This window comes from Diaphorina citri, unplaced genomic scaffold (genome assembly GCF_000475195.1).
Source record: "Diaphorina citri unplaced genomic scaffold, Diaci psyllid genome assembly version 1.1 scaffold582, whole genome shotgun sequence".
NCBI classification, from domain to species: domain Eukaryota; kingdom Metazoa; phylum Arthropoda; class Insecta; order Hemiptera; family Psyllidae; genus Diaphorina; species Diaphorina citri.
In genome coordinates, this window is record NW_007378016.1 from 75,355 (window position 1) to 90,976 (window position 15,622).

At 37.2% G+C, this 15,622-nt stretch overlaps 1 protein-coding gene across 1 annotated transcript in view; it reads right to left on the bottom strand.

The window, feature by feature from the left end:
• Positions 1 to 15,622, bottom strand: part of LOC103510316 (multiple epidermal growth factor-like domains protein 8) — a 58,221-nt gene that overhangs the window by 20,973 nt on the left and 21,626 nt on the right. Inside the window, exons 26-30 of the mRNA XM_026824391.1 lie at positions 13,367 to 13,602; positions 2,032 to 2,223; positions 1,300 to 1,476; positions 734 to 876; positions 176 to 394 (exon numbers count right to left, since the gene is read on the bottom strand). Of these exons, the coding sequence (XP_026680192.1) occupies positions 176 to 394; positions 734 to 876; positions 1,300 to 1,476; positions 2,032 to 2,223; positions 13,367 to 13,602 (967 nt within the window). The remainder of the gene's footprint in view (positions 1 to 175; positions 395 to 733; positions 877 to 1,299; positions 1,477 to 2,031; positions 2,224 to 13,366; positions 13,603 to 15,622) is intronic.

A 15,622-nucleotide genomic window follows, 5' to 3' on the forward strand; every position in this document is an offset into this window, starting at 1 on the left:
AGTTAGGGCTGATAGAGAGGCTGACGAAAAACGCCGACCCCATCTGTACACGGGAAAAGACGAAGAAAAAGAATAATGTAATTTAAATGAGAAAAAGAAGAATGTAATTTAAATTACATTGTCTACAGGACATTTGGACAAAAATCGGATAAAACTCACGTGAACAAGCTCTTACCAGACTTGGCTTCAAGGACTTCATATCCCCGATGCATATCCTCAGTACAGAACACGCCCAGGGTAGTACTCTGATGGGTCCCTCCTACCGATGTCACAAAGTCGGGCAGTCCATCGTAAATATACACGGCGTTCTCATTACAAGGAACGTTGATGTCTGGCTGAAGACGAAGCAAGATAATGTCCGCCGGTGCTGTGCTATTCGAGTCCAAGCTCTGACCTAGAAGTATAAGTCAAATCAAAAAATCAATCAATCGATAGTTTTCCACACAGAACAAAAAAAAAAAAAAAAAAAAAAAAAAAAAAAAAAAAAAAAAAAAAAAAAAAAAAAAAAAAAAAAAAAAAACCCCGAAATTTTACCTTTCTCGGAACTTTGACCTTAATATAACTAATTAATGTCAACTTTACCCGAAATACCGTATGCACCAATAGATTCCTTTAGGTTTTAGCTTTTTTCAATACCAAAACTAATCGGCTGCTTGTTTCAAAAGATATGAGTTTTTTGTCTTTTCCCTAAAAATGTCCACTTTTGGAACAGGACTACTCAAATAGTACCTACCTATGATCCAGAGACACTCGCGGGACGGAGTGTCTTTGCCCTCCCAGGCGTTACGTTCAGCCAGACCACTGCCTAGCCCCTGGGGCCCTGGACCTGTCAGCATACCGCGTGCCATACACTGATAGTAACAAGTGCCTCCATCCCTAGCGGAACACAAGTAGACATTAGAAGATTTTTTTGTTATTGCTGTTGTAAAATACCATCAGCTTCTAATTAAAGAGGAATACCAAGAACATCCTGGATCCTGGATCCAAAATTTCAGTCAATGGTTCAACAAAAGTATGCCAGCTTCTCCAAGCAGCTCATGACAAAAAATGAATTAGCCATCATGATTACCAACGTTCAATAGAATACGGCACCAAAAGAAGTTTTTTTTTCTACTGTCTCCGAGACAGGGTTACCAAATCTGTACTACATCCTTTACAGACAATAACCAGTTCTATTTGTGTCACATAAAGGAGCCTTCTGAGGGTTTCTTCATCATACTTTTAAATTTCACAACATTGAATTTTTTTTCTCCCCGCCATTTCTTGGTTTAAATAAAAATAAAATCTGGTAAGACTTACGTGGGATCTCCATAATAGCCAGGCAGACATCGTTCACAGTTCTTGCCCTGTGTGTTATCCTGACATATGCATTCTCCTGTGATGGAATCACACACCCCCAGTACGGAATTGCCATGGCTATTACAGTCACACTTACGGCAGCCTTCCTGTGTTGTGGCATTACCGTAGCTGCCCGCTCTGAAAACAAACCGTACAGGTGCTTACATTGCGGAAAATCTGCGGCAGATTTGCCCACAATAAGAATATGACTCAAATAATTGGTCCACGGTTGGTCCAGTGGTAGCACGCTTGCTTGCCATGCAGAAGGTCCCGGGTTCGAATCCTACCATCGACAAAAATTTGTACTCGTTTTTCGATTGCAAATATTTCAACGGGTTACTTTCTGGTGTTCTCGTGTTCACCCAGCACCTAAATGGGAAGTATTGTGTCTCTCCTCGCCCATCTGATGAGAGGCATACTACGGGATGGACAATATGGACATGCTACGACACAGACCACACGCATCTAATGTAGCAGTTGTTGCATTGGTACGAAATAAAAACGGTGGTGAAACACTCATCTTGAAATAAATATAAAATAGTTGGATTGATATGGACATGCTACGACACAGACCACATGCATCTAATGTAGCAGTTGTTGCATTGGTACGAAATAAAAACGGTGGTGAAACACTCATCTTGAAATAAATATAAAATAGTTGGATTGTTGGGAAGCATGATAATGTTGCTTTACCTGCAGTATTGACAATGATCCCCTGTAGTCCAATCGTGGCACTCATCACAGATACCAATCCCATGTACACAGGTGGAATGATTATTACACAGACAATTCACGCTGCAGTCCACGCCTGTCCAGCCGAGCTCGCACTGACAACTGTAGTCAGGAGGACCCTTACAGTACCCGTAGATACACTTGTTGTAGCATCTGAAACAATAAACGAGAATAAATTAGACATAGCAAAGATACGTACATACATAAGAAGAAGAAAAAAAGGTTCGATAGCGGGAACTGTAACGGCTAAGGCAGGGCCACCCAACCGGTCGATTGCGACTAGCACACCCAGCAGTGTTTGAACCTGGCAATAGTGATAGAGGGAACTGTAACTGCCAAGGTCTTTTCGTCCCGAAATGGAAGAGAGAAGGAAGAAAGGATAGGAGAATGGCAGCCGTTCCGAGAACGAACACTATCCGTGGAATCGAATCCACTTAGACAGTTCTATATTATTTTTAATGCGCTTGCATTAAAAAAAAAATAATAATAATAATAATATAAAGTATAGTGAAATTAAAATAATAATAAAAAAAACTTTCTAAAATTTTCCGATTTGAACATTTTTTGTTGAATAGGAAGTACATAAGATCACGATGATGTCTTTCCAGACTGAAGTGGAAAAATTGAAGGAAGAGCAAAAAAACTTGAAGGAAGAGCAGAAACATCTAAAGGATCGCATGGACAATATGACCACCCAAATGAACAACCTCATTCAACTCCTACCAAACAGTGTCCACATTACACCAATGCTTCTTGAACAAAGGTTCAAAGATTTGGTTTGGGTATCACATGAATCAGGATACCGAACAGAGCCAAGTAAATCTGATAAAATGGACGTCAAAATATGGCAATACGACAAAAACATTTCAAAGAGTCCCGGAACATTACCAGATCCTAAAGAATTGGGTTACAAAAAAGATATATCCGACCTAACGTTGATATCAAAAGAGAAAAGCGAAGGAAATTGCGATAAAAACAAAGAAATCAAATGCCTGTACGAAAAAAGTCCTGCGAATTTTATTCAACTTCAGGATTCAGCTTATCAAACTCTAATCAAAGTGAATATTTCCGATGGAGATGTCGTTCAAGATTCAGAACTGTTCGCTCAACTCAATACACATGGTCAATCCGATATAGGATTCTCCAGAGATAATACAGCGGGCAAAAGATCAACACAACAAAGATCAACGCAAACTTATCCATCAGATGAGGAAAGCAGAGTGGATATTGTTGACTATTTTACGTTAGATTCACTGGATCTTCCAAGCCATTCCAAGAACTTTGACCAAAAAGGAAATCAAAAGCATCATAAGAAAGCTGAATTGATTTCCAAGATGAAAGATATCAACATGAGTAGTTTGTACGGAAGAAATCGACATTGTGAATTGGATGATCCAGATTATTTAAACTCAGATATGTATGATGATAAGGGATTACTAAAGCCAATGTATGACGCTGGTTGTTTTCAAAATGCATACAATGAAGCATTGAAAATGTACAGTAGTAGCACTGTACATCGCGACAGCTGCATTGGAAATAACAGTGAATTATCATCTACAAAAGAACGAGTTAATGACAAACAGAGTCTACATCCTGAAATGACCAGAAACAGCGCCATGTCTAATTATATCAAAAGAGGAAGAAGCACACAAGATAATGGATCAAAACAGAGTAAAGCTGATATTCAAGAAGAGTTTTGTGAAAATAAGAAACAAGATGTAAGGAAAGAGTCTGAATCATTAGAACAAAATATAGAAGAGAAAGAAAAGGACACTGATGTATCCACATCCTTGTCCACATATACCACAATGTCCACAGACATACTAAACAATGAATCAAGGGAAAGTCATCTTTTTGTTGAACTACCAAAGAGGGAAGAAACGTACCAAAATGATGACATCATCGAAGAATCTACTTCGTTCAAAGATTTGCAGAATTTTTCAGAATTTAAAATGGGCATTGAAGAAAATATTGGAACAAAAAGTGTTAAATCTGTTAGTGTAAAACTATTTACAGAAAAAGAAAATTTGCAAATAAAAGAAAATGCCAATATTAGGGAAGAAGTACCCGCTGAAGAGAATTATCATAGGAAAACAGATGGAGATCAGATGGTAAAAACGAGAAAAAGTCATGTTGAAGGAAGAAACAAGATGTAAGGAAAGAGTCTGAATCATCAGAACAAAATATAGAAGAGAATGAAAAGGACACTGATGTATCCACATCCTTGTCCACATATACCACAATGTCCACAGACATACTAAACAATGAATCAAGCGAAAGTCATCAAAGAAAGAATTCGATGAGCTTACAGACTCGAAAATCAAAGCCGCTATGAGCAAGTTAGAAAAGAAACTCAAGGGACTGGCAGAGGATAATGAGCAGGGGGCTTCGGGCGCTAAGAAACCAGCACTCAGGTAAGACAACTTGCTTTCTGATAGGTAACTTTTTCTTCTCCTAAATTTAAGGGGAGTCCCATGCTTACATTATTTCACTTAGTAATACATGTGGCCCACTTCTGTTCATGATAGAAGAAAGAAGAAACTTAATAACTTCTATCATGAAAAGGAAAGTAAAGCTTGTGGGTCATCTGCTGAGGCACAATGAATTCATCACCAACATCATTGAAGGAAGAGTATTGGGGAAGAGACCGAGAGGAAGACCCCGGAAATCCTAGTTTGACGATATTTAAAAACTGATGGGCTGCTCTTCCTACCAACAACTAAAGAGAACAGCAACAGACAGACATGAGATTGAAGGAAGAGTATTGGGGAAGAGACCTAGAGGAAGATCCCGGAAATCCTAGTTTGACGATATTTAAAAACTGATGGGCTGCTCTTCCTACCAACAACTAAAGAGAACAGCAACAGACAGACATGATTTGCTACATTGACAAGACCTTGCCTTTAGATCCTGATGATGATGAAGATAAAGTTCAAACCAAAAGTGAAGCCTTTTTTTTATTACAATCGAGTATATTTTTCCGTGTTCCAGAGACATGTACTGCATTTCTTGCAACAATGAAGTGGTGATGATGGATAAGCACGGAATGTACGAAGCCGGACAACCCATCCCTCCCAGTACTCTAAACGTATGTTGAAGGTGGAGTCCAAACGGTAAAAGCTAAAAAGACCAAATCCAATGATAAACGGAAGAGTAAAGCGAATGAAAATGTTATTGCAGAACAAATAGTAACTAGTTACCCAGTTAAAATAGAAGAAAAAAGTTTTGCGAAATTGAAGACCTATATGCATGGGCAAGATTCTGACACTAAGCAAGAAAAATCCGAAAAATCAAGAACCATGAATGAAAAATTAACAAAAAATACTCACGAAGCCGACGAAACCAGATACTTGGGGACCTATTCTACAGAAGAAATATACGAGACTTTCAAGGACTTAAGACTTAATTCGATACTGGACACTAAGAATTCTCGCACTGAAAGTGAGAAAACTAATGAAGAGGAAGACAAAAAATATGATAAAAAAGAAAAAGATGAATTTTACGAAACAGAAACTAACAAGCTCCAGAAGTTCAAAACAGACTTGACAAATTTGGTTACACAAATCGTGAAATCCACTATGTCTGAGCAAGGAATATTCCTTAAAAATGAGGAAGAGACGTTAGAACCTACCAATGGTAAACCTATTCCAAGCAAACAACTTGAAAACAAAGAAGAAACTCTTAATAAAGAGCAATATGGAGTATTCACCTATCAAAAACAAAAAGATCGTGTCATTCAAACAGTGTTAACAAGTGGAGTAACAATGTTTGTTAATGACAACGAAGAAGGAATAAGGACAGCGCAAGATGAAAAAATAATGATAGAAGAGAAACAGAAAGACGACGTTGTTGAGGATCTAAATGCATTCCAAGAGAGAATATCTAAAAGACCACCAGGACGTCATGGAATGAGACCGAGAAAAGAAATGGACAATTTTGAGAATATTAAAGCACTAAATAAGCCGAACACAGCCAACAGTGGCTATATTACGGGGAACAAATTAACTAACATAAATAATGGATACAACAGAGAAAAGAGCTTTCATAAAATCATCCGGTATGATCCGGAAGATAAACCTAGAAACATAAGGGAAACCAAACCAACAACCTTAAGGACCGAGTATATCCAAGAATCTAAAAACATATACAACGGATATATTCAGACAACTGAACCCATGAACAAACGTGTAGAATATTGTCAGGATATTAAAGAAAACGTACAAATTAGTGAGAGACCTCACACTACAATGAAACAAGAAGGACCAACTGAACCAAACACTACAAAGCAACGAATTAGACCACCTGAACGAAGAGGTCAAAGGCCGAAACGAGAAGAACCTATATTGAAAGTAGACAAACCCACTGAAATTAGAAACACACACTCCTTCCGAGATCATAATAAAAGCGTTAGTAAGTATAAAAATCTAGGTCCGAAACGTCTAGGAAAATGTTGACCCATTCATACAATTATCAGTTTAAAACTTTAAACACTAATATTATAATTTCACGAGAAAAATAAAACATTAATATATGAGAACATGTTGCCTAACTGACATCTCTCAAGGCATTTTAATCAAATGACAATTTATCAACAACAATGTAAGAAATTTTGTATTGTTTTTTTTTCAGATGTTCTACACTTCAATGCAAACTTTCAAGACAGAGGTAAGAACAGATTTCCTGAAATACATGTTTAGGACATACCTAATTATCAACAACAATGTAAGAAATTTTGTATTGTCTTTTTTCAGATGTTCTACACTTCAATGCAAACTTTCAAGACAGAGGTAAGAACAGATTTCCTGAAATACATGTTTAGGACATACCTAATATGGAAATTAGTGCTTGAGACTATGAACAAATCGAAAATCAAATATAGGCAAGCAGAACAATGGATTTTTAAAAACATGTCGTATTCGAGGAACTTCGGAGGAAGCTTCAATTTAATGGTTTTCACAATTTTGTCCAATTTATTATTTACAGCATCGTCTTTGGCCGTGGTCAATCCAGATATCCTGAATATTATGGACATTGCAAGCGGAACTACAGGGGTGAGTTGAACTACTGAAGCAAATTTCCGATTCCTTTTATAAATATCATATCGTCGTTAAACAGTTTATTTTTATCGGTAGAGTATTATTGCTTTGGGCATGGTAGTGATGTTACTTCTTTCTGTGTATCTCACGGACAAGGAATGTAAAGTATTTATTTAATATACCTTAATTATATTATCGACTAAGACTTTAGTAGGTAATTGTTCTGAGAACCAACACAGCCTAATTGGTTTAACAATAGTTATTTGTTTTAGAAGTAGGTATCTACATAGCTTCCCGAAATACACTAAAATGGGTCTCAATTAACGTCCGATATTTTCCGTAAGTCTGGCTCTGGCCAGTCCATATTCAACATTTCCTCCAAGTCAGGAAGTGCAGCTACTTGAAATGTGATTTCCAAATTATTAATCCAATGAATTAGTTTTTTCCGTGTAAAGTTTTAAATGTTTTAGAATTTAATGAATAGAAAGTCCTCAAACTTTTTTGAACAAAAGTTTTGAAACAAATTCAAGTACCTATCTCTTTGGTTATTTAGTTTTTTAATATAATACAATAGGTGTACTTGCCCTCCCACGATGGAGAACGAGGAAAATATGGTAACTATTGTTCAAATAACAACTTCTTGTGAACATAAAGCGAAATTAAAATGTCGGGGAGGTGCTCCTATTTCAAGTAGATGTTAAACAACAAAATCTTACCTGTGCATTTACGCACGGCCTAAAGCTGTGCCCTTCCCTAGGTACGGCACAATACCTTGCCCCCTCGTAAAAAAAATCTGGGGAGAGCCTGCTCCCCCCCTCCCCCGGCTTACCCGTTCATGGAAATTGTGAGGGACACTTTACTAGTACAAATTTTATCCTATCTTTTGTCCAGTGTTAACATTGAGTAAACCTGATTTTTTTGTTGCAGAGCATGGAAGACCTAAGTGCACTATTTCCCCAGAACTCCCAGAAGAAGAAATATAATGACTTAGTGAGAATAGGTATGTGTGTTTAGTAGGGTAATTCTTGTCTCATAGGGTATTAGGTATTTTACCTTAGGTATTCTTTTGGGACCTTTGGGACAATAGGAAAGGGACATACAACCCTTAGGTATTAATTGAATGTACCAGTTACCAATAGGTGACCATATGGACAATCGCGTGCACCTGACTCTCCCCAGCCCCACTTAGGCTGGGTGATGTTATTGTGAGGAGACGGGTAGCTTTGTTTTCACTGCCCAACTGCTCAAACTTCAAATTTAATTCGAAGAAACCATTTATTGATGAAATTTGTAATGAAACAATAAGTTGAATGTTGTTATGATCTCTGCCAAATCTAATGTTCCATTCCAGTGTCGGACTTGTTGAGCCATCTGACTACTAGAGAGTATGATCCATTCGAAAAGAAAACCGGAGATGCCCTCAATATTATCAATCAAATCCTAGCTGATATCATGGTAACAGCATCTTCCTCCCCCTCACTTGTTCACCAACAACCTCAATCTTCTTCTATCAGTACTACAGTTCTTCTGCGGCCTTTGCAAGACAAAATGCACAACCTGGAGAAAGAGATCACACTGCTCAATGGTAAGTGATATTCATCATTACGGAGTTATCCATTCAGATGTGCAATAGTCCTACATACTGGAATTCGCAAATGCTCATTTCGAGTGAGTATAAGCATGGAGCATAAGGTAAAGCTTATTCATATAAACGGGAGCAAGTGCTTATACTTCAATCTCATACTCATGAGCAAATGCTTATACTCCATGCTCATACTTACGAGCATTTCCTTCTTTTTTATTCATACTGCCCAATGTAAGTATTTGAATTATGAAACTCAAAATAGTCAAAACCATTTCAAATATTTGAACCGATGTCGATGATATATAAAAAATAAATTTGCCATTTGCAAGTATAAGTTCCAAATCCTCCAGTCAGATATTGTCAAAATAAAATTCAGATATTATCGAAATAAAATAGTAGAAATATTGCAGGAGAAGAATAATTCGAATTATTCGAAAAATGAATTCAATACATATCTAACACTCAATTCAATACATATCTAACACTCAATTCAATACATATCTAACACTCAATTCAATACATATCTAACTGAAATAAAATAGTAGAAATATTGCAGGAGAAGAATAATTCGAATTATTCGAAAAATTAATTCAATACATATCTAACACTCAATTCAATACATATCTAACACTCAATTCAATACATATCTAACACTCAATTCAATACATATCTAACACTCAATTCAATACATATCTAACACTCAATTCAATACATATCTAACACTCAATTCAATACATATCTAACACTCAATTCAATACATATCTAACACTCAATTCAATACATATCTAACACTCAATTCAATACATATCTAACACTCAATTCAATACATATCTAACACTCAATTCAATACATATCTAACACTCAATTCAATACATATCTAACACTCAATTCAATACATATCTAACACTCAATTCAATACATATCTAACACTCAATTCAATACATATCTAACACTCAATTCAATACATATCTAACACTCAATTCAATACATATCTAACACTCAATTCAATACATATCTAACACTCAATTCAATACATATCTAACACTCAATTCAATACATATCTAACACTCAATTCAATACATATCTAACACTCAATTCAATACATATCTAACACTCAATTCAATACATATCTAACACTCAATTCAATACATATCTAACACTCAATTCAATACATATCTAACACTCAATTCAATACATATCTAACACTCAATTCAATACATATCTAACACTCAATTCAATACATATCTAACACTCAATTCAATACATATCTAACACTCAATTCAATACATATCTAACACTCAATTCAATACATATCTAACACTCAATTCAATACATATCTAACACTCAATTCAATACATATCTAACACTCAATTCAATACATATCTAACACTCAATTCAATACATATCTAACACTCAATTCAATACATATCTAACACTCAATTCAATACATATCTAACACTCAATTCAATACATATCTAACACTCAATTCAATACATATCTAACACTCAATTCAATACATATCTAACACTCAATTCAATACATATCTAACACTCAATTCAATACATATCTAACACTCAATTCAATACATATCTAACACTCAATTCAATACATATCTAACACTCAATTCAATACATATCTAACACTCAATTCAATACATATCTAACACTCAATTCAATACATATCTAACACTCAATTCAATACATATCTAACACTCAATTCAATACATATCTAACACTCAATTCAATACATATCTAACACTCAATTCAATACATATCTAACACTCAATTCAATACATATCTAACACTCAATTCAATACATATCTAACACTCAATTCAATACATATCTAACACTCAATTCAATACATATCTAACACTCAATTCAATACATATCTAACACTCAATTCAATACATATCTAACACTCAATTCAATACATATCTAACACTCAATTCAATACATATCTAACACTCAATTCAATACATATCTAACACTCAATTCAATACATATCTAACACTCAATTCAATACATATCTAACACTCAATTCAATACATATCTAACACTCAATTCAATACATATCTAACACTCAATTCAATACATATCTAACACTCAATTCAATACATATCTAACACTCAATTCAATACATATCTAACACTCAATTCAATACATATCTAACACTCAATTCAATACAAGGATGTTTCATCGTTTTTATTTCGTAGCAATGAAACAACGGCCACATTAGACCCATGTGGTCTGTGCCGTAGCACGCCCATCCCGTAGTATGTCCCTCATCAGATGGGCAATAAGAGACACAATACTTCCCATTTAGGTGATGTGTCAACACGGGAACACCAGAAAGTAACCCGTTGAAATATTTGCAATCGAAAAACGAGTGCAATTTTTTGTCGATGGTGGGGTTCAAACCCGGAACCTTCTGCATGGCAAGCAAGCGCTTTACCACTGTTCTATCCGTGCCCTCAAACATTTGGTAACTCAACTTCTCTTCCAGATATAACGCCGCGTCCGTGTTGAACAATTGCATGCCCATCAACCGATACGTTGGCGGAAGCAACACAAAACTTTCGCTTGCCCAAAAGCGCAAGCTAAGCCAGCGAGCGCCCTTCGGAGAGCCGGGCTATTTTCCACCTCATATCTTAAAGGATGTTTCACCGTTTTTATTTTGTAGCAATGAAACAACGGCCACATTAGACGCATGTGGTCTGTGTCGTAGCACGCCCATCCCGTAGTATGTCCCTCATCAGATGGGCGATAAGAGACACAATACTTCCCATTTAGGTGACGGGTCAACACGAGAACACCAGAAAGTAACCCGTTGAAATGTTTGCAATCGAAAAACGAGTGCAAATTTTTGTCGATGGTGGGATTCAAACCCGGGACCTTCTGCATGGCAAGCAAGTGCTTTACCACTGTTCTAACCGTGCCCTCAAACATTTGGTAACTCAACTTCTCTTTCAGATATAACGCCGCGTCCGTGTTGAACAATTGCATGCCCATCAACCGATACGTTGGCGGGAGCAACACAAAACTTTCGCTTGCCCAAAAGCGCAAGCTAAGCCAGCGAGCGCCCTTCGGAGAGCCGGGCTATTTTCCACCTCATATCTCGGTGATAGCGCGAGAATATTCAGGCAAACCGCAGCCCCGTCCTGAATCAGAGGAAATAGTGTTCCAAGATATTGTGCTCAACAGACCAGGTCCACCAAAAGGACCACTAAGCAATGAACTCAAATATTGCAAACGATAATCCACGCGACAAAGATGCGCTGGAAAAACTGGAAGTGTGTTTTGACAACTTAAAAAAAAAGAAAAAAAAAAAAAAACTTGAAACTAGTGATTATTTAGTGAATTGAATTGAGAAGTTATGAGAATTTAAAGAACCTATTTGTGAGGAAAAAAACAGAAGCAGCCTGCTAAATACTGTTTGTAATGTGTAAAAAGTATTTTTGATGTTTCATTATAACCGGAAAATAAAGTCAGTCTGTCTCCGTGCTGGATAAGTGTGCGGTTGTGCATTTGATCCTATGTTAAAGTAATAAATAAGCTAGACGTAGGGTGACGGAAAAATGTGCGTAGACCTTCTAACTCCGACATTACTTACAACATCTACATAGCTTCCCGAAATACACTAAAATGGGTCTCAATTAACGTCCGATATTTTCCGTAAGTCTGGCTCTGGCCAGTCCATATTCAACATTTCCTCCAAGTCAGGAAGTGCAGCTACTTGAAATGTGATTTCCAAATTATTAATCCAATGAATTAGTTTTTTCCGTGTAAAGTTTTAAATGTTTTAGAATTTAATGAATAGAAAGTCCTCAAACTTTTCTGAACAAAAGTTTTGAAACAAATTCAAGTACCTATCTCTTTGGTTATTTAGTTTTTTAACATAATACAATAGGTGTACTTGCCCTCCGACGATGGAGAACGAAGAAAATATGGTAACTATTGTTCAAATAACAACTTCTTGTGAACATAAAGCGAAATTAAAATGTCGGGGAGGTGCTCCTATTTCAAGTAACCAACACAGCCTAATTGGTTTAACAATAGTTATTTGTTTTAGAAGTAGGTGCCTACATAGCTTCCGAAATACACTAAAATAGGTCTCAATTAACGTCCGATATTTTCCGTAAGTCTGGCTCTGGCCAGTCCATATTCAACATTTCCTCCAAGTCAGGAAGTGCAGCTACATGGTGTAGTGGTCAAGACACTCGCCTGGTAAACAGGAGAGCGTTGGTTCAATCCTAGTCGAAATATGGAATTTTACCCTCGATATAATTTGAGAATTTGACCGCAGTAATAGTAATAGCCTACTTACTGCTGGACTAGAAGAACTTTTCAGCCCTATGCGAGCAGGATAAACAAGGTGTTTTATTCTATTTTACTTACGTTTTAGTGCACGAGGTTTTGCCATCCCCATGAAAGCCGCGTTTACACTGACACGAGTAGGACCCGTGCGTGTTGGTGCACGTGGTGTAGTGGTCAAGACACTCGCCTGGTAAACAGGAGAGCGTGGGTTCAATCCTAGTGGAAGTACGGAATTTTATCCTCAATATAATTTGAGAATTTGACCGCAGTAATAGTAATAGCCTACTTACTGCTGGACTAGAAGAACTTTTCAGTCCTATGCGAGCAGGATAAACAAGGTGTTTTATTCTATTCTACTTACGTTTTAGTGCACGAGGTTTTGCCATCCCCATGAAAGCCGCGTTTACACTGACACGAGTAGGACCCGTGCGTGTTGGTGCACTTGGCGTCCTTATGACAATCGTGTAGGCCGAGTCCACACTCATCTACATCCGGACATAGGGAGTAAGACCAGCGAGCGTCCTCCTCGTATACGGAAATGTTGTGACGGGCTGCCACAGCTACGGCACAGGAATCTGAAATAAAACACAACATGTACTAGTAGCAGAAGGCTAGGGGACGCAGAGAGTAGACTAGCGTCTAGCTGTGGGACTATAAACAGGGAAAAGAATAGCTAACCCTAACCAGCCTGGCTGGATGGCACTTTCAAAGGGTTCTCTCTGCTTGAAAAGAATAAGCACAAGTCCTCACGATGGTTGACTGCGGTTCAGGAGCAGGACGAGCCAATTAAACATGGCTCGTGTATGGCTGATAGAAGAGATATTTTCTCTATTTTTTCATCACCTTTCGGCTATAGCTAAAGCCGCTACAACAACAACATCTTCCCTAGAAATAAGCGATCTAGCTGCTAACACACAGCAAAAGCTAACGTAAATTTGTACCCCGTACTTCGGCTGATAGGGACTATATTATTTACTTCAACAATGGTAACACAGGTGTGACAGGCTGCTGGTCGTCTGTAGGCAGAGTGGGTGGTAGACAAGAGGTAAGTTGGAAGTTATAGCTAAGGTGTGTCCAAACATAGTCGACATCGATCGACGAGGTGAAGCTATGTTACATTGAAATGGGGGTCTTTTCTGGTGAAATTCCTGTGTGCGGAGTCCAGTATGTAGGACTATTGCACCCAAAAGCTATGTTGTGGAGGCAGTATGGACGGTTTCATTGGACATCGATCGACGGCCGTCGACTATGTGTGGACGTGGACACTGGACACAGCTGAAGAACTCGATCATAAAACTGGTATAAAGCCTCCAATGCTGGGGTTTACCAACTCGGGATTGAGATGAAACGCATATCTAACACTCAATTCAATACATATCTAACACTCAATTCAATACATATCTAACACTCAATTCAATACATATCTAACACTCAATTCAATACATATCTAACACTCAATTCAATACATATCTAACACTCAATTCAATACATATCTAACACTCAATTCAATACATATCTAACACTCAATTCAATACATATCTAACACTCAATTCAATACATATCTAACACTCAATTCAATACATATCTAACACTCAATTCAATACATATCTAACACTCAATTCAATACATATCTAACACTCAATTCAATACATATCTAACACTCATGTCCTCTAATTACTATAATACGTTGTCCTCTTACATCTCAGATATGATTCAAGAGACTCACGTCCAGGACAAGAAACGAACCAAGCAAGCCGGCCTCAACAAGGAGGCTGTAGAGGCCATCAAACAGCTACAGAAGGACATGAAGTCCATCCAGGATAAACTCGGTCAACACAGCGAAGTCATCGAACAAAACAAACTCTGTCTGGAATCGCTGTGCGATTATATCAAAGAGATGGATTACAAGAAGATTGACAGGAAGGAAATTGATCTGATTACGAACGATATTATTCAGAGAAGTAAACTGGATGAGAAAGTAGCCAAGGAGGAGTTCCAAAAGGAGTGCCAGGAGCTGGGAGAAGCTATCAAGAATGCCAACGCCAAAGTAGACATGCAAGTAAGTACATAAAGATGATATGATATGATAAGGTAGTAGGGCATAATCAGGGAAATTTCAAGGCTGGTATCCTCCCTGTTTAAACTCCCCCGGCCAGACTTTGATAGTACTTCAATATAGTATATTAATGGGCTCCAAAATGGCAGAATTTTCAATTATACATATTCTTTCGTGTATTTACCCTTGCAATATTGTAATGTATATGTAATGTAAACTAGATGCAAATAAATAAATTACAATTACAATCACAATTATTATTAAGAAGCAAAGCTCTTATTTGGGTGGTTGTAATTTTCAAAATTTCATTTGCAGCGACGGTGCCAAATGATGCAGTCAGACATTATCAACCAAACCCTGGAAATGGTGCAGGAGAATCTTCCAAAGAAAGAAAAGATCATATGATAAGGTAGTAGGGCATAATCAGGGAAATTTCAAGGCTGGTATCCTCCCTGTTTAAACTCCCCCAGCCAGACTTTGATAGTACTTCAATATAGTATATTAATGGGCTCCGAAATGGCAGAATTTTCAATTATACATATTCTTTCGTGTATTTACCCT